This window comes from Platichthys flesus, chromosome 3 (genome assembly GCF_949316205.1).
Source record: "Platichthys flesus chromosome 3, fPlaFle2.1, whole genome shotgun sequence".
Lineage (NCBI taxonomy): Eukaryota > Metazoa > Chordata > Actinopteri > Pleuronectiformes > Pleuronectidae > Platichthys > Platichthys flesus.
In genome coordinates this window covers 4,724,094-4,741,303 of record NC_084947.1, presented here as the reverse complement: position 1 = coordinate 4,741,303, position 17,210 = coordinate 4,724,094, and the positions used below count along the sequence as shown (strand labels likewise).

Sequence of the window (17,210 nt, the reverse complement as noted above, 5' to 3'; positions counted from 1 at the left end):
ATTAATTAGAGATATAAAAACTGTGGTAAGAATTCCTGTTACTGCACCAAAGTGTAATCAGTACTTTTCTGACCCTTACCACATCCTATCACCCAGTTTCATGGTGACATCCAAGAGTTTGACCATATTTTTACTAACTAACAGATGTGATGGAAATTCATCTTGAGATTTGAAATAATGAAATTCTAAGACTGGAATTGCTTTTGAGTCTTTATAATAATAAGCTCTGCAGAGTTTATACAACAAGCACGGGTGCTCAAAATGGAACAATTGGCCGCAAGTTCACAAAAGCCAGAACTTATACAAAGCGGCATTTCATGAGAGAGGATACGAAAAAGAAGAAGACATGAAAGACAGGAGATCATCCTCTGTGTGTTATCGAATGTGTCCGTCGGTCCGTCGGTCCACGGCACCAGTTGGAAGAAAACATCACCAAATGAGGGTTCCTGCCTGTTTATCAAGGTCATAGCAGGGAGACACATAGTCAGGGGAATTTTCCTCCACAAAGACAAACACAGATTCAACGTGTGACAGACGTAAAGTACAATCACAATAATTAAAAAAACTTTAATAAACTGCAAATGCACTGAAGTATTGAATACACGTAGTACAAAAGAATAACCATTTACAGTGAGTCATTTAGGACAGTTTACATATTAACAACATATTTTCTTCTTTTGTAATAGGGAAAAAAAGAAAAGGGAAGTCATCTGATAATCTGCCCCACATACTTTGTTCTTATAAATTTCTGTACCACAAATATGTCAGATTTTTACATCTTGATCCACAGTCTTTCCTGACACATTGACATCTCTCAACATTCACTGATAATAACATATCCTGGAACTGCCCCTTAAACCCAATCAATTTCTCTCACCCCCGTCCCCTTCCTGCATCATCTGGTATAAATGGCTGATAAATTAATAAACAAAGGGACATGGATGAAAACATCACTTCCTTTGCAGATGTAAATGTCAATGACAGTCACATGAAGAACAGAAACGTGAGTACTTCAGCAAATGTTGTTGACCATGTACTGCATCAAAGATATTGTGATGTCTCCTCGATGGGATATTTCCCACATTCAGTTGCAGAGATGCAGCTAATGTAAATGTACACAATCTCTCTTGTGTAGATGTAAGTGATGAACCTGGCTGTAGTTCAATGCTTTGTGAAGTTATTGAAGTCTGCTCCTCGTCAGTGGTGATGGAACTTCATAAAGCATTGAACTACATCAAGGTTCATCTCTTGTTTGGTCTCCTGGAAACATTTCCAGTGTCGTTTTCGTTAACTGTTGTATTTTTATTTAATGAAACAATAATTAAGTAACAACTTCTTTGAAAACTAATGAGCAAATCTTATCCCTCTCCTGTTGCCATGGTGTGGCTTCTCAACTGGATGTATTCTCCTGTGGACTTTGTATAAACTGGCAAGTCAGAGATCTTTACATCATTTAACAAAAATATCAGTTTTGCTATGTGTGGGTCATCAAATGTTTTGTTAGAAGTGATTTGATAACAAATCTTTCACCACAAGTTGTACATGGATACGACTTCTCACCTTTATGGCTTCTCATGTGGACTTTCAAGTTAGATCCACGTGTAAAACTTTTCCCACAAGTTTTGCAAGAAAAAGGCTTCTCCCCCGTGTGTGTTCTCTCGTGATACTGCAGGGTTTTTCTCGCACTAAAACTTTTCCCACAAGTTTTGCAAGAAAAAGGCTTCTCGCCCGTGTGAGTTCTCTCGTGGACCTGTAGGGTAGTTCTCAGTCTAAAACTTCTCCCACAAGTTTTGCAAAAAAAAGGTTTCTCGCCCGTGTGCGTTCTCTCGTGGACCTGCAGGTTATTTCTTTTGCTAAAACTTCTCCCACAAGTTTTGCAAGAAAAAGGTTTCTCCCCCGTGTGTTCTCTCGTGGACCTGTAGGGTAGTTCTCAGACTAAAAAATCTCCCACAAGTTTTGCAAGAAAAAGGTTTCTCGCCCGTGTGCGTTCTCTCATGTCTCTTCAGGTGATTACTCCGAGTAAAACTTCTCCCACAAGTTTTGCAAGAAAAAGGTTTCTCGCCCGTGTGCGTTCTCTCGTGTCTCTTCAGGTGATAACCCCGAGTAAAACTTCTCCCACAAGTTTTGCAAGAAAAAAGTTTCTCGCGTGTGTGTGTTCTCTCGTGGATCTTCAAATTTGTGCTAGTTGTGAAACTTTTTTCACACCTTTCGCAAGAATGCAGGTTCTGACCTCTGTGGAGTCTCATATGTGTTTTTAGTGCTAACTTGTAACCAAATCTTTTTCCACAGGTTTTGCAAAGATATGATTTCTCACCTGTGTGCGTTCTCTCGTGTCTCTGCAGGTTATTGCAACGCGCAAATCTTTTCCCACAGGTTTTGCAAGAAAAAGGTTTCTCGCCCATGTGAACCTTAAGATGTCTATTTAATAATGACTTCCACTTAAAGACTTTTCCACAAGTGTCGCACTCGAAAACCTTTTTACTCTTGCGGATATTCGGCACAATCTTTGACATGGTAGAGCTACATGAAAGGTTACTGGGACTTGTGCTCCCTTTTGCTCTTGTGATGACATGATGTCCCTTTTCTGATGCCTGCTCTGCATTACTAACTGATTTTGAGTTTCCATGCTGGCCTCCGTTGAGATCTTGGCTCTGAGCTGAGCTGTGGGAGAGGAGCTGGTGGTCACTTGGTTCAGGTTCACTGTGGTCACTTTCCTTGAAAGTAGGATTCAACAAAAGGTGATCTTGATCCTCCTGCTTCAGTACAAGCTGCTCTACTTCCAGACCGATGCAGTGCTCCTCCTCCTCTTTAATCTGTGGAGGTTCTGGCTCCTCTTGGTCCAGACTGGGGTTCCTCTCAAGGTTCCAGAGCTGCTGGTCAGATGGAAACTCCTCCTCATTAAGACAATGTTGCTCTGGGAGCTCTAGAGGAGGCAATAGACAGACGTATGTAAATTATAGATTAATGATAGTTATGAGTGTTTGCAATTGTGTGCAGATACATGCAAAAATCAAGTGAATTTAAATGTGGTTTCAAAAGGAGACAGACCGATGCAGTGCTCCTCCTGCTGCTCCTTCTGCTCCTTAATCTGTGGAGGTTCTGGCTCCTCTTGGTCCAGACTGGGGTTCCTCTCAAGGTTCCAGAGCTGCTGGTCAGATGGAAACTCCTCCTCGTTAAGACAATGTTGCTCTGGGAGCTCTAGAGAAGAAAAGAGACAGACGTATGTAAATTATAGATTAATGATAGTTATGAGTGTTTGCAATTTGGTGCAGATACATGCAAAAATCAAGTGACTTTAAATGCGGTTTCAAAAGGAGACAGACCGATGCAGTGCTCCTCCTGCTGCTCCTTAATCTGTGGAGGTTCTGGCTCCTCTTGGTCTGGACTGGGGTTCCTCTCCAGCAGGTCAGCAGGAAACTCTTCCTTGATACAGACATGTCGCTGTGGGAGCTCTGGAGGAGACAATGGACAGAAGTCATGATAAAAGAGCCCATGTGTTTAGACTAGCAGGGATTATAAGTGTGGTGTATAGTTCGCTAACTCAGGTGATACAGACCTATTCTCTGCAGCTTTACTACAGGTTTCAAAGTTACATCCATCAGTCTGCGATGACGACCGATCTCCTCCTCGTACTTTGTGACAGTCGCTTCAAAACATCCAAATATGTCTTCAGCAGCAGTGTGTAACCTCTCGTGGATAAACTGTCTTAAACTCTGGATTGTTGACATTTCCATTCGAACGCTTTAGAAAACTAACTTCTCCGAGAACGAAGCGAAGACCGAATACGGAAGATGGCGACTTGCTTTACTTCTGCCGAAAAGTGTTATAACCACAACAGAACCACGTGTGTTGTAGAAGAGTTGATCCGAACGCATTTAGCCGAGTAGCATCATGTTCTGTTGGATGTTAGCATAGCAGGCTAACAACAATACTTCTTCTTCTTTTTATAATGACGATTGGAAAACAGCGTCCAGGTGAAATACTGCCACCTTCTGGATGGAGTGTGTCTCAACACAGATTCAGGACTAAAACATTAAATTCTCCTTGGAAATCCGGCATCTATTAGAAATATAAAAACAGTCATGTACTTTACTGAACTCCTCTGCAGCATTTCTGTAATATTCAGCTCTGTCTGATTAATTAAAGTCGATATTTAACTTCCTGTCTTCTCTGTTGATATCATTCTAAAACAAAGTATTCTTAAGTGTTTCCATGTATGGTACTTGTTTCCATTCAATCCAGCAGCCCCAAGTTACACATACTTATGAATGATAGTCCTCTAAATGAGTAACATGTTTTTCATCAAGATCACCTGACCACATCTTTTCACCCAGTTTCATGTTGATGTCCAGGAGTTTTTTGCTCCCACCTTCTGGATGGAGTGTGGCTCAAAACAGATTCAGGATTAAAACCTTAAATTCTCCTTGTAACTCCGGCATCTATTAGAGATATAAAAACTGTGGTAAGAATTCCTGTTACTGCACCAAAGAGTAATCAGTACTTTTCTGACCCTTACCACATCCTATCACCCAGTTTCATGGTGACATCCAAGAGTTTGACCATATTTTTACTAACTAACAGATGTGATGGAAATTCATCTTGAGATTTGAAATAATGAAATTCTAAGACTGGAGTTGCTTTTGAGTCTTTATAATAATAAGCTCTGCAGAGTTTATACAACAAGCACGGGTGCTCAAAATGGAACAACTGGCCGCAAGTTCACAAAAGCCAGAACTTATACAAAGCGGCATTTCATGAGAGAGGATATGAAAAAGAAGAAGACATGAAAGACAGGAGATCATCCTCTGTGTGTTATCTGCTGTGTCAGTCGGTCCACGGCACCAGTTGGAAGAAAACATCACCAAATGAGGGTTCCTGCCTGTTTATCAAGGTCATAGCAGGGAGACACATAGTCAGGGGAATTTTCCTCCACAAAGACAAACAGATTCAAAGTGTGACAGACGTTAAGTACAATCACAATAATTAAAAAAACTTTAATAAACTGCAAATGCACTGAAGTATTGAATACACGTAGTACAAAAGAATAACCATTTACAGTGAGTCATTTAGGACAGTTTACACATTAACAACATATTTTCTTCTTCTGTAATAGGGAAAAAAAGAAAAGGGAAGTCATCTGATAATCTGCCCCACATACTTTGTTCTTATAAATTTCTGTACCACAAATATTTTAGATTTTTACATCATGATCCAAAGTCTTTCCTGACACATTGACATCTCTCAACATTCAGTGATAATAACATATCCTGGAACTGCCCCTTAAACCCAATCAATTTCTCTCACCCCCGTCCCCTTCCTGCATCATCTGGTATAAATGGCTGATAAATTAATAAACAAAGAGACATGGATGAAAACATCACTTCCTTTGCAGATGTAAATGTCAATGACAGTCACATGAAGAACAGAAACGTGGGTACGTCAGCAAATGTTGTTGACCATGTACTGCATCAAAGATATTGTGATGTCTCCTCAATGGGATATTTTCCACATTCAGTTGCAGAGATGCAGCTAATGCAAATGTACACAATCTCTCTTGTGTAGATGTAAGTGATGAACCTGGCTGTAGTTCAATACTTTGTGAAGTTATTGAAGTCTGCTCCTCATCAGTGGTGATGGAACATCATAAAGCATTGAACTACATCAAGGTTCATCTCAGGTTTGGTCTCCTGGAAACATTTCCAGTGTCATTTTCGCTAACTGTTGAATCTTTAATTAATGAATAAATAACTTAGTAACAACTTCTTTGAAAACGAATGAGCAAATCTTATCCCTCTCCTGTTGCCATGGTGTGGCTTCTCAACTGGATGTTTTCTCCTGTGGACTTTGTATAAACTGACAAGTCAGAGATCTTTACAACATTTTACAAAAATATCAGTTTTGCTATGTGTGGGTCATCAAATGTTTTGTTAGAAGTGATTTGATAACAAATCTTTCACCACAAGTTGTACATGGATACGACTTCTCACCTTTATGGCTTCTCATGTGGACTTTCAAGCTACATCCACGTGTAAAACTTTTCTCACAAGTTTTGCAGAAAAAGGCTTCTCCCCCGTGTGTGTTCTCTCGTGGACCTTCAGGTTATTACCAAGCGCAAAACTTCTCCCACAAGTTTTGCATAAAAAAGGCTTCTCCCCCGTGTGCGTTCTCTCGTGTCTCTTCAGGAGATTACTCAGACTAAAACTTCTCCCACAAGTTTTGCAAGAAAAAGGCTTCTCCCCAGTGTGCGTTCTCTCGTGATCCCGCATGGTATTCCTCAGGCTAAAACTTCTCCCACAAGTTTTGCATGAAAAGGGTTTCTCACCAGTGTGCGTTCTCAAGTGGGCCTGCAGGTTAGTTCTCTGACTAAAACTTCTCCCACAAGTTTTGCAAGAAAAAGGTTCCTCACCTGTGTGCACCTTAAGATGTCTATTTAATAATGACTTCCACTTAAAGACTTTTCCACAAGTGTCACACTGGAGAACCTTTTTACTCTTGCAGGTATTCAGCACAATCTTTGACATGGTAGTGCTACATGCAAGCTTACTGGGACTTGTTCTCCCTTTTGCTCTTGTGATGACATGATGTCCCTTTTCTGATGCCTGCTCTGCATTACTAACTGATTTTGAGTTTCCATGCTGGCCTCCGTTGAGATCTTGGCTCTGAGCTGAGCTGTGGGAGAGGAGCTGGTGGTCACTTGGTTCTGGTTCACTGTGGTCACTTTCCTTGAAAGTAGGATTCAACAAAAGGTTATCTTGATCCTCCTGCTTCAGTACAAGCTGCTCTACTTCCAGACCGATGCAGTGCTCCTCCTCCTCTTTAATCTGTGGAGGTTCTGGCTCCTCTTGGTCCAGACTGGGGTTCCTCTCAAGGTTCCAGAGCTGCTGGTCAGATGGAAACTCCTCCTCGTTAAGACAATGTTGCTCTGGGAGCTCTAGAGAAGAAAAGAGACAGACGTATGTAAATTATAGATTAATGATAGTTATGAGTGTTTGCAATTTGGTGCAGATACATGCAAAAATCAAGTGACTTTAAATGCGGTTTCAAAAGGAGACAGACCGATGCAGTGCTCCTCCTGCTGCTCCTTAATCTGTGGAGGTTCTGGCTCCTCTTGGTCTGGACTGGGGTTCCTCTCCAGCAGGTCAGCAGGAAACTCTTCCTTGATACAGACATGTCGCTGTGGGAGCTCTGGAGGAGACAATGGACAGAAGTCATGATAAAAGAGCCCATGTGTTTAGACTAGCAGGGATTATAAGTGTGGTGTATAGTTCGCTAACTCAGGTGATACAGACCTATTCTCTGCAGCTTTACTACAGGTTTCAAAGTTACATCCATCAGTCTGCGATGACGACCGATCTCCTCCTCGTACTTTGTGACAGTCGCTTCAAAACATCCAAATATGTCTTCAGCAGCAGTGTGTAACCTCTCGTGGATAAACTGTCTTAAACTCTGGATTGTTGACATTTCCATTCGAACGCTTTAGAAAACTAACTTCTCCGAGAACGAAGCGAAGACCGAATACGGAAGATGGCGACTTGCTTTACTTCTGCCGAAAAGTGTTATAACCACAACAGAACCACGTGTGTTGTAGAAGAGTTGATCCGAACGCATTTAGCCGAGTAGCATCATGTTCTGTTGGATGTTAGCATAGCAGGCTAACAACAATACTTCTTCTTCTTTTTATAATGACGATTGGAAAACAGCGTCCAGGTGAAATACTGCCACCTTCTGGATGGAGTGTGTCTCAACACAGATTCAGGACTAAAACATTAAATTCTCCTTGGAAATCCGGCATCTATTAGAAATATAAAAACAGTCATGTACTTTACTGAACTCCTCTGCAGCATTTCTGTAATATTCAGCTCTGTCTGATTAATTAAAGTCGATATTTAACTTCCTGTCTTCTCTGTTGATATCATTCTAAAACAAAGTATTCTTAAGTGTTTCCATGTATGGTACTTGTTTCCATTCAATCCAGCAGCCCCAAGTTACACATACTTATGAATGATAGTCCTCTAAATGAGTAACATGTTTTTCATCAAGATCACCTGACCACATCTTTTCACCCAGTTTCATGTTGATGTCCAGGAGTTTTTTGCTCCCACCTTCTGGATGGAGTGTGGCTCAAAACAGATTCAGGATTAAAACCTTAAATTCTCCTTGTAACTCCGGCATCTATTAGAGATATAAAAACTGTGGTAAGAATTCCTGTTACTGCACCAAAGAGTAATCAGTACTTTTCTGACCCTTACCACATCCTATCACCCAGTTTCATGGTGACATCCAAGAGTTTGACCATATTTTTACTAACTAACAGATGTGATGGAAATTCATCTTGAGATTTGAAATAATGAAATTCTAAGACTGGAGTTGCTTTTGAGTCTTTATAATAATAAGCTCTGCAGAGTTTATACAACAAGCACGGGTGCTCAAAATGGAACAACTGGCCGCAAGTTCACAAAAGCCAGAACTTATACAAAGCGGCATTTCATGAGAGAGGATATGAAAAAGAAGAAGACATGAAAGACAGGAGATCATCCTCTGTGTGTTATCTGCTGTGTCAGTCGGTCCACGGCACCAGTTGGAAGAAAACATCACCAAATGAGGGTTCCTGCCTGTTTATCAAGGTCATAGCAGGGAGACACATAGTCAGGGGAATTTTCCTCCACAAAGACAAACAGATTCAAAGTGTGACAGACGTTAAGTACAATCACAATAATTAAAAAAACTTTAATAAACTGCAAATGCACTGAAGTATTGAATACACGTAGTACAAAAGAATAACCATTTACAGTGAGTCATTTAGGACAGTTTACACATTAACAACATATTTTCTTCTTCTGTAATAGGGAAAAAAAGAAAAGGGAAGTCATCTGATAATCTGCCCCACATACTTTGTTCTTATAAATTTCTGTACCACAAATATTTTAGATTTTTACATCATGATCCAAAGTCTTTCCTGACACATTGACATCTCTCAACATTCAGTGATAATAACATATCCTGGAACTGCCCCTTAAACCCAATCAATTTCTCTCACCCCCGTCCCCTTCCTGCATCATCTGGTATAAATGGCTGATAAATTAATAAACAAAGAGACATGGATGAAAACATCACTTCCTTTGCAGATGTAAATGTCAATGACAGTCACATGAAGAACAGAAACGTGGGTACGTCAGCAAATGTTGTTGACCATGTACTGCATCAAAGATATTGTGATGTCTCCTCAATGGGATATTTTCCACATTCAGTTGCAGAGATGCAGCTAATGCAAATGTACACAATCTCTCTTGTGTAGATGTAAGTGATGAACCTGGCTGTAGTTCAATACTTTGTGAAGTTATTGAAGTCTGCTCCTCATCAGTGGTGATGGAACATCATAAAGCATTGAACTACATCAAGGTTCATCTCAGGTTTGGTCTCCTGGAAACATTTCCAGTGTCATTTTCGCTAACTGTTGAATCTTTAATTAATGAATAAATAACTTAGTAACAACTTCTTTGAAAACGAATGAGCAAATCTTATCCCTCTCCTGTTGCCATGGTGTGGCTTCTCAACTGGATGTTTTCTCCTGTGGACTTTGTATAAACTGACAAGTCAGAGATCTTTACAACATTTTACAAAAATATCAGTTTTGCTATGTGTGGGTCATCAAATGTTTTGTTAGAAGTGATTTGATAACAAATCTTTCACCACAAGTTGTACATGGATACGACTTCTCACCTTTATGGCTTCTCATGTGGACTTTCAAGCTACATCCACGTGTAAAACTTTTCTCACAAGTTTTGCAGAAAAAGGCTTCTCCCCCGTGTGTGTTCTCTCGTGGACCTTCAGGTTATTACCAAGCGCAAAACTTCTCCCACAAGTTTTGCATAAAAAAGGCTTCTCCCCCGTGTGCGTTCTCTCGTGTCTCTTCAGGAGATTACTCAGACTAAAACTTCTCCCACAAGTTTTGCAAGAAAAAGGCTTCTCCCCAGTGTGCGTTCTCTCGTGATCCCGCATGGTATTCCTCAGGCTAAAACTTCTCCCACAAGTTTTGCATGAAAAGGGTTTCTCACCAGTGTGCGTTCTCAAGTGGGCCTGCAGGTTAGTTCTCTGACTAAAACTTCTCCCACAAGTTTTGCAAGAAAAAGGTTCCTCACCTGTGTGCACCTTAAGATGTCTATTTAATAATGACTTCCACTTAAAGACTTTTCCACAAGTGTCACACTGGAGAACCTTTTTACTCTTGCAGGTATTCAGCACAATCTTTGACATGGTAGTGCTACATGCAAGCTTACTGGGACTTGTTCTCCCTTTTGCTCTTGTGATGACATGATGTCCCTTTTCTGATGCCTGCTCTGCATTACTAACTGATTTTGAGTTTCCATGCTGGCCTCCGTTGAGATCTTGGCTCTGAGCTGAGCTGTGGGAGAGGAGCTGGTGGTCACTTGGTTCTGGTTCACTGTGGTCACTTTCCTTGAAAGTAGGATTCAACAAAAGGTTATCTTGATCCTCCTGCTTCAGTACAAGCTGCTCTACTTCCAGACCGATGCAGTGCTCCTCCTCCTCTTTAATCTGTGGAGGTTCTGGCTCCTCTTGGTCCAGACTGGGGTTCCTCTCAAGGTTCCAGAGCTGCTGGTCAGATGGAAACTCCTCCTCGTTAAGACAATGTTGCTCTGGGAGCTCTAGAGAAGAAAAGAGACAGACGTATGTAAATTATAGATTAATGATAGTTATGAGTGTTTGCAATTTGGTGCAGATACATGCAAAAATCAAGTGACTTTAAATGTGGTTTCAAAAGGAGACAGACCGATGCAGTGCTCCTCCTGCTGCTCCTTAATCTGTGGAGGTTCTGGCTCCTCTTGGTCTGGACTGGGGTTCCTCTCCAGCAGGTCAGCAGGAAACTCTTCCTTGATACAGAAATGTCGCTGTGGGAGCTCTGGAGAAGACAATGGACAGAAGTCATGATAAAAGAGCCCATGTGTTTAGACTAGCAGGGATTATAAGTGTGGTGTATAGTTCACTAACTCAGGTGATACAGACCTATTCTCTGCAGCTTTACTACAGGTTTCAAAGTTACATCCATCAGTCTGCGATGACGACCGATCTCCTCCTCGTACTTTGTGACAGTCGCTTCAAAACATCCAAATATGTCTTCAGCAGCAGTGTGTAACCTCTCGTGGATAAACTGTCTTAAACTCTGGATTGTTGACATTTCCATTCGAACGCTTTAGAAAACGAACTTCTCAGAGAACGCAGCGAAGACCGAATAAGGAAGATGGCGACTTGCTTTACTTCTGCCGACAAGTGTTATAAACACAACAGAACCACGTGCGTAGTAGAAGAGTTGATCCGAAAGCATTTAGCCGAGTAGCATCATGTTCTGTTGGATGTTAGCATAGCAGGCTAACAACAATACTTCTTCTTCTTTTTATAATGACGATAGGAAAACAGCGTCCGGGTGAAATACTGCCACCTTCTGGATGGAGTGTGTCTCAACACAGATTCAGGACTAAAACATTGAATTCTCCTTGTAACTCCGACATCTATTAGAAATATAAAAACAGTCATGTACTTCAATGAACTCCTCTGAAGCATTTCTGTAATATTCAGCTGTGTCTGATTAATTTGAAGTGGATATTTAACTTCCTGTCTCCTTTGTTGATATCATTCTAAAACAAAGTATTCTTCATTGTTTCCATGTATCGTACTTGTTTCCATTCAATCCAGCAGCACCAAGTTACACACACTTATGAATGATAGTCCTCTAAATGTGTAAGATGTTTTTCATCAAGATCACCTGACCACATCTTTTCACCCAGTTTCATGTTGGGTCCTGGAGGTTTTTTTTGATAATTTACAGACAAACACAGATTCCACGTGTGAGAAAAGAAAAAGTGAAGTCATCTGATAATCTGCACCTCATACTTTGTTCTTATAAATTTCTGTACAACAAATCTGTCAGATTTTTACATCTTGATCCACAGTCTTTCCTGACACATTGACAACATCTCTCAACATTCACTGATAATAAAATATCCTGGATCTGCCACTTTACCCAATCAATTGCTCTCACCCCGTCCCCTTCCTGGGTTAGGGTTAGGGCTGTGGGAGCTCTGGAGGAGACAATGGACAGAAGTCATGATAAAAGAGCCCATGTGTTTAGTGTTGAGAGTGGATAAGTGTATGAATGCATGTAGCTGTATTTGTTCAGGAGGAGGCGCTGTTGCACGTCATATGGCATGGAGTCACGTGTGACTGATGACACCACTACCTTATACGGGGGATGTTACCTTTATACTAGGTCCTAAGGAAGATTTGTATGCGCTTCATTTAGCGGAGAATATCTCAACTGTTATAGACTAATATGACTCCACTGAACAACGTGGGATGTGTGCCAAAATCTCTATCCGGGAGGAAAGTCCTGAAATTTATGACACTATTATCACACTACAGGTGAATGGGATTTTTTTTCTCCTTTATAGATATCCTCAATGTGAGTGAGCTGCCTGTGGCAAGATCTATCTATGCTGTTATACACACTTCACGGTATTTCACCTACAGATGGCGCCACAGCTCCATGATCAATATGAACTATAACTCAGGGTCATGAGTCTGTAACAAATATACTTTCTTGGGCACTGAGTCACCGGTCTGCAGGACTTAACGATTCAATGTGTTTTGATACAGATTTAAATGTTTCAGTTGTAAATATTAATATAAACTTCACATTTTGACGAATGTGGGGCCTCAGATGATTCTTCTGTTGTTCCCGTAGCACCAGGGAGGCACAGAGACAGGAACATCTGTCATTTCACGTACTGGAGCAACTGGTGCTTGTGGTTCTCTGCAAATTCCAGTTCATTTAACAACTTTCTTTCTGACGATTCTCCTCTGCAGTGGTCGTGTGTGTGTGTGTGTGTGCGTTGGAAAGAAGAGAGAAATGAGATGTCAAATGGAGGAAGAGGGAAATGAGAGTGAGAAGTTCTCTGATGAAGTGATGAAGACTGGAAACAAAGTGGAGCATCCTTCTAATTCCGACAAGAAGAAAAAATAAATCAAATGGAAGATATAGGAACACAGGCCCACACGGACATGAGGACAAGAAGACCCGACCTCAGTGAGACGGACGAGTTGTTGAATCAAAAATCAAGCCCCTAAATCTTCCTCCAGCGAATCAGAGCAGAGGAATGAATCCAAACAAGAGCAGACAGGAAACAGGAAACAGAATTATGAGACTCAATAACAACACGCTCTCATCAGTTGGATCTGGCTGCATGCAGCATTTATTTGTTCATGTTTCATACGTGGAGAAGTGAACTCGCTTCTCATAAGAAATCGTACAAAATGGATCATCTCCTCTTTTGACAATGACTCGAAATCATAAACTGGAGGTAACACCGAGACGACATGCATGTTCCATTCATATAAATACACAGTATCAAATAATGGCTGCAACTTGCAAGCAGTTGACTCGATTATGGGTTTCTCTAGCGACGGGACATCACGGGACATCTCCGGCTAAATGTACAAAATGTTTCATTCTTGGCAAGCTCGTATATCAAAACATGCTTTTTAGTGTTTACATGCCCCTTGTGGTTGTTTGCGAGTATGACAGCAGGAGGTCCGAAGTGATTTCTTTGTGGAGCGAGGACCCGGGAAGACGCTAAATGACGGGATTCGCTCTCCGATCGTATGCAGAGCTGGTCGCTCACACTTCCACTCCTCAGCTCTCCTGCCCTGTAAACTGACTCTCCTGTAGGGGGGGCTACCGAGCAAAGAGTTCACTCTAACTGGAATCTTCACAAAATACATCGTAAAACATTAAATAAACTTTTGCCGATCCCAGATTTCTTCACCCTGACAACCACTCGATATTTCTTAGACATACAAAAAATAAAAATGGCACATAGAGTAAGTTTGCAAAGAATTGCAAGATAATTCAAATCGACAGAAGTCGCAACGCCAAGCTTCACTGGAATGGTTGAATACTGTCGGCGGTGTTGCGCTCATTCAGATTAAAGGGTCATGCTCTTTTGCTCTCGACTTCCTCCCAGAGCTTAGTGCAAACATAGTTCAAGTCCTCCTTCACTTGTTATCACACGGAGTCACAGACGGACACAGAACAACACGCGATGAACAAGCGATGAATATATAAAGTTACTATTTACAGTGATCGAACTAAAACCTGCAGCTGACACGTGATCAAAAGAAACAAACACTGCACATGGAGCGTGACCTGTACAAATCGGAAAAGGAGAGCACTTCATTTTCAGCTCGAGCACGTTCCAAATACATTTTTGGAAATAGAGTGGGTCAGGGGGTGTCAGTCTTTTGGACCTGAAGGTCGATTACAAGATAAAAATAGACGTAAGTGTGCCGGTGTCAGTATTTGTGCAAAACTGTTCTGCTACCGCTCCTGCTCCAACATGAGAGTTATGAAACTTAAAGATCAAATTAATATGCACCATCAACTTCAGAGGAATAAATAAACACGACACTAAAACCTGACCGATACTGGATTTCCTTCAGGTCGATACTGACATATTCCCTGATTGATGAAAATGTCATATTTCAGTTGACGTATTTTTTAAGTCCTCTCACGGCTGCCAGTTGTACGATAGTGTTCGTATTTGCACGACAGTACGATCAATAATACACGTTGTATGATAATTGGATCATTTCATCACAGTATTATCAGTTGTTATCTGGATAATAAAATATGGATCACGTCTGTAATTACGCAATTCTTCTCACATGACGACTTTCCAACCAATCATGCTTGTGATGATGGCCGTGACGATTTAACAAGATTCCTTCCTGTCTCATATTTCAAAATAAGAGCCTTAAGCTTTTTATATATATATAAATATATATATTTTCTGTATGCATTTCTCTCTTATATCCTGGTAATATTTTGAGATTTCTCTCGTGCAGCTGCATGTATCATGTATCGGTCAGGCTTCAAAATAAACACCGACATCACGACATAGATGCAGAGTGGCACATACTGGTAATGTGCTATTTCTTTTAAAAACATAACATAAAAATATAATAAATCAAGTGAACGGAAATGGCACAAAGCGCAGCAGATATGATTAACATAATCGTAAATAGTGGAATAAATTAACAATAATCACTTTTCAACAACAACGAAGAGAAAAAGTTCAGTTTGCAAAGACACAACAGAGAAAAGGATGATGTAATATGGTTGATATAAGTGTTAAATATTCATAGATGATTATGTGTCATTAAAAAGTTTGTGCTCAGAACGACAATGAAAGTCCCGTCAGATAAAGAGAATAAAAACCAAATGAAAGTTCATGTGTGCTATGACCTCATGGTGAATGAATGAATGTTTCTCTTTATAAAACCTGACTGAAGCTGGGCAGGAGGGCGGACAGGGATTAAAGCCCAAGGGAATAAAAAGAAATGAAACAGCAGATTTACTGTGACGTTTCCTTTTGACGCCATTTAACCGGAAAAAACATTTTACAGTTGTGCGTTCCGTTTGTAAATTTGTTTAGTTAAGATTTAACATGATCTCTAACCTGCACGTTGTGTGTCATTTCACCAGTAATTTGCTTTACGACCCCCTAACCCCAGTCGCTGACAAATTCCGAGCTGATTAGCGCCACCTACTGACATAACAAGGGTAAAGCACAACATAAGACAACTTGAGCGACAAACCTGTATTTCACCCAAACGACTAATCACAGGGTTTTGTCGTTTAGAGTTAAATACTATATTTATCTTTTTAACTATGTGGCAGAAGTCTGTTGTAGCACAAACACCTTTAATCCCTGGGTGTGAATTCCCCGAGATCCGGTTCTTTTGCGAGTTTAGGTAGCAACAGGCGAAGAAGAATTGGACATGAGGGAACTCCCCCACTTGAGAAAAGCATGAGTGAAGTGATGATTTTAAACGATGGTGTGTGCATGAGGGGAAAACCCCCCCAAAAAACGTTGACACCTCTCACAACATGGATCACAGTTCGGGTTGGGGAGGCGTTAGCGGTGCCTGCTTCTCAGATGGTTTGGTGAGGGCGACGTGTGCTCGTTCCGTGGGCGTGCGAGGGGAGTCGGGGTCGATGACGAGGCACTCTTCATGCATCCTCCTGTAGCAGCTCAGTGGGGAACCAGCAGGTCTCTCAGCACAGTCTCTTCAAATATTCCTTGCTTCCAGGTCCGAGGCTGAGAGAGACACCTAATGCACTTTCGCTGCGGACGCTCGTTCTCGGCCCGAGACAAGCCTTCATCTTGGTGAGACAAACGAGCTCCGTCCGGCCCGGGTGGAGCTGAGGGGTTGAGGGTCAGAGTGTGGAGCGCTGAGGGGGCTTCAGAGGTGAGTCTCGTCTCTCGTCTCGGTGCCAAACTCCTGTTGGTTCCTGGCGCCTCGAGGCTGCCCCACCTGCGAGTCCTCCGGCATGTGGGCCAGCGGGTCGGACCGGATAATGTACCTGGAGACAGAAACAACTACATTATCCGGCAGCACGGAGCAGGAGCCGTGCACCAGGGTGAAGACTTACTCCACAGTAGGATGAAACTTGAGTTGTAAAGTAAACCAGGAAGGTAGAGATCACAGTGGCAGCAGGAAAGTCCAGACGAGGGCAGAGTGAGAAGCTGTCTGCGATAGAGACTAACGTGAACACATTATCAGTTTTAATGGATGTGGTTTGTTTTTGTATCAGGTTGTTTTGTTTTTGTTAAATTCTCACGTATTCCCACTTTGTTACCTTGTCCTGATACGTGCTATAGGAATTAGGTTTCATTGCTATTTATTGTTCTCTGTGGAACCGTTGCTGCGATTCAAGTTATGTTGGTCCTGAGAGTTGAAAATCACTCAGATAGACAAAAAACAAAACCAAACAAAAAAAAGACACAACCACTTTAAACTGTGCTGCAAATACTACAAACACAATTAAATACTAAAACGCAACCAAATGATTAAAGTTGCAATAAGCCCAATCACTTGTTTGTATTAAACACCAGACATGTGCAAACTATGCATGTGAATGTTTTTGGATTCTGTAAGTGGCATATATTTAAGCAGATATAAATGAGAGATATGAATACTCACCAAATTGTGGTTTACACCCCAACTTTAAACATTAGACTTAATATTGTTTGCTCATTCCCATAATAAACTTTTGTCTAATTTAATCATAAACTATTAAAAGGTTGTATGTCTTTCCTGGAAAACATAAATCAATGATTATATTTGCTCTGGTT

At 41.2% G+C, this 17,210-nt stretch overlaps 4 protein-coding genes across 6 annotated transcripts in view; all 4 read right to left on the bottom strand.

Annotated features, from left to right (window-relative positions):
* Positions 1 to 1,715: 1,715 nt before the first annotated feature.
* Positions 1,716 to 3,924, bottom strand: LOC133938090 (oocyte zinc finger protein XlCOF22-like). The gene is made up of 4 exons (XM_062381458.1): positions 3,557 to 3,924; positions 3,324 to 3,452; positions 3,049 to 3,198; positions 1,716 to 2,923 (listed from the first exon to the last, which is right to left on the bottom strand). The coding sequence occupies exons 1-4, from the start codon at positions 3,732 to 3,734 to the stop codon at positions 1,854 to 1,856; spliced, it is 1,527 nt and encodes a 508-aa protein (XP_062237442.1). The 5' UTR covers positions 3,735 to 3,924; the 3' UTR covers positions 1,716 to 1,853.
* A 716-nt stretch (positions 3,925 to 4,640) lies between these two features.
* On the bottom strand, positions 4,641 to 7,657 carry LOC133938148 (zinc finger protein 567-like). Of its 2 annotated transcripts, XM_062381464.1 has the most exons (4): positions 7,290 to 7,657; positions 7,057 to 7,185; positions 5,988 to 6,931; positions 4,641 to 4,879 (listed from the first exon to the last, which is right to left on the bottom strand). In XM_062381464.1, exons 1-3 carry the CDS (start codon positions 7,465 to 7,467, stop codon positions 6,012 to 6,014), a joined length of 1,227 nt encoding a protein of 408 aa, XP_062237448.1. In that variant the 5' UTR covers positions 7,468 to 7,657; the 3' UTR covers positions 4,641 to 4,879; positions 5,988 to 6,011. The 2 variants fall into 2 exon arrangements, with proteins under 2 accessions (XP_062237448.1, XP_062237446.1); XM_062381462.1 differs by lacking the exon at positions 4,641 to 4,879 and having other exon boundaries at positions 4,980 to 6,931.
* Positions 7,658 to 8,373: 716 nt separating this feature from the next.
* Positions 8,374 to 11,390, bottom strand: LOC133938174 (zinc finger protein 567-like). Of its 2 annotated transcripts, XM_062381466.1 has the most exons (4): positions 11,023 to 11,390; positions 10,790 to 10,918; positions 9,721 to 10,664; positions 8,374 to 8,612 (listed from the first exon to the last, which is right to left on the bottom strand). In XM_062381466.1, the coding sequence occupies exons 1-3, from the start codon at positions 11,198 to 11,200 to the stop codon at positions 9,745 to 9,747; spliced, it is 1,227 nt and encodes a 408-aa protein (XP_062237450.1). In that variant the 5' UTR covers positions 11,201 to 11,390; the 3' UTR covers positions 8,374 to 8,612; positions 9,721 to 9,744. The 2 variants fall into 2 exon arrangements, with proteins under 2 accessions (XP_062237450.1, XP_062237449.1); XM_062381465.1 differs by lacking the exon at positions 8,374 to 8,612 and having other exon boundaries at positions 8,713 to 10,664.
* A 1,832-nt stretch (positions 11,391 to 13,222) lies between these two features.
* The window catches only part of kcnt1b (potassium sodium-activated channel subfamily T member 1b), a 30,858-nt gene continuing 26,870 nt past the window's right edge, over positions 13,223 to 17,210 (bottom strand). The window contains exon 30 of the mRNA XM_062380617.1: positions 13,223 to 16,438. Coding sequence (XP_062236601.1) covers positions 16,318 to 16,438 — 121 coding nt within the window. The 3' untranslated portion in view covers positions 13,223 to 16,317. The remainder of the gene's footprint in view (positions 16,439 to 17,210) is intronic.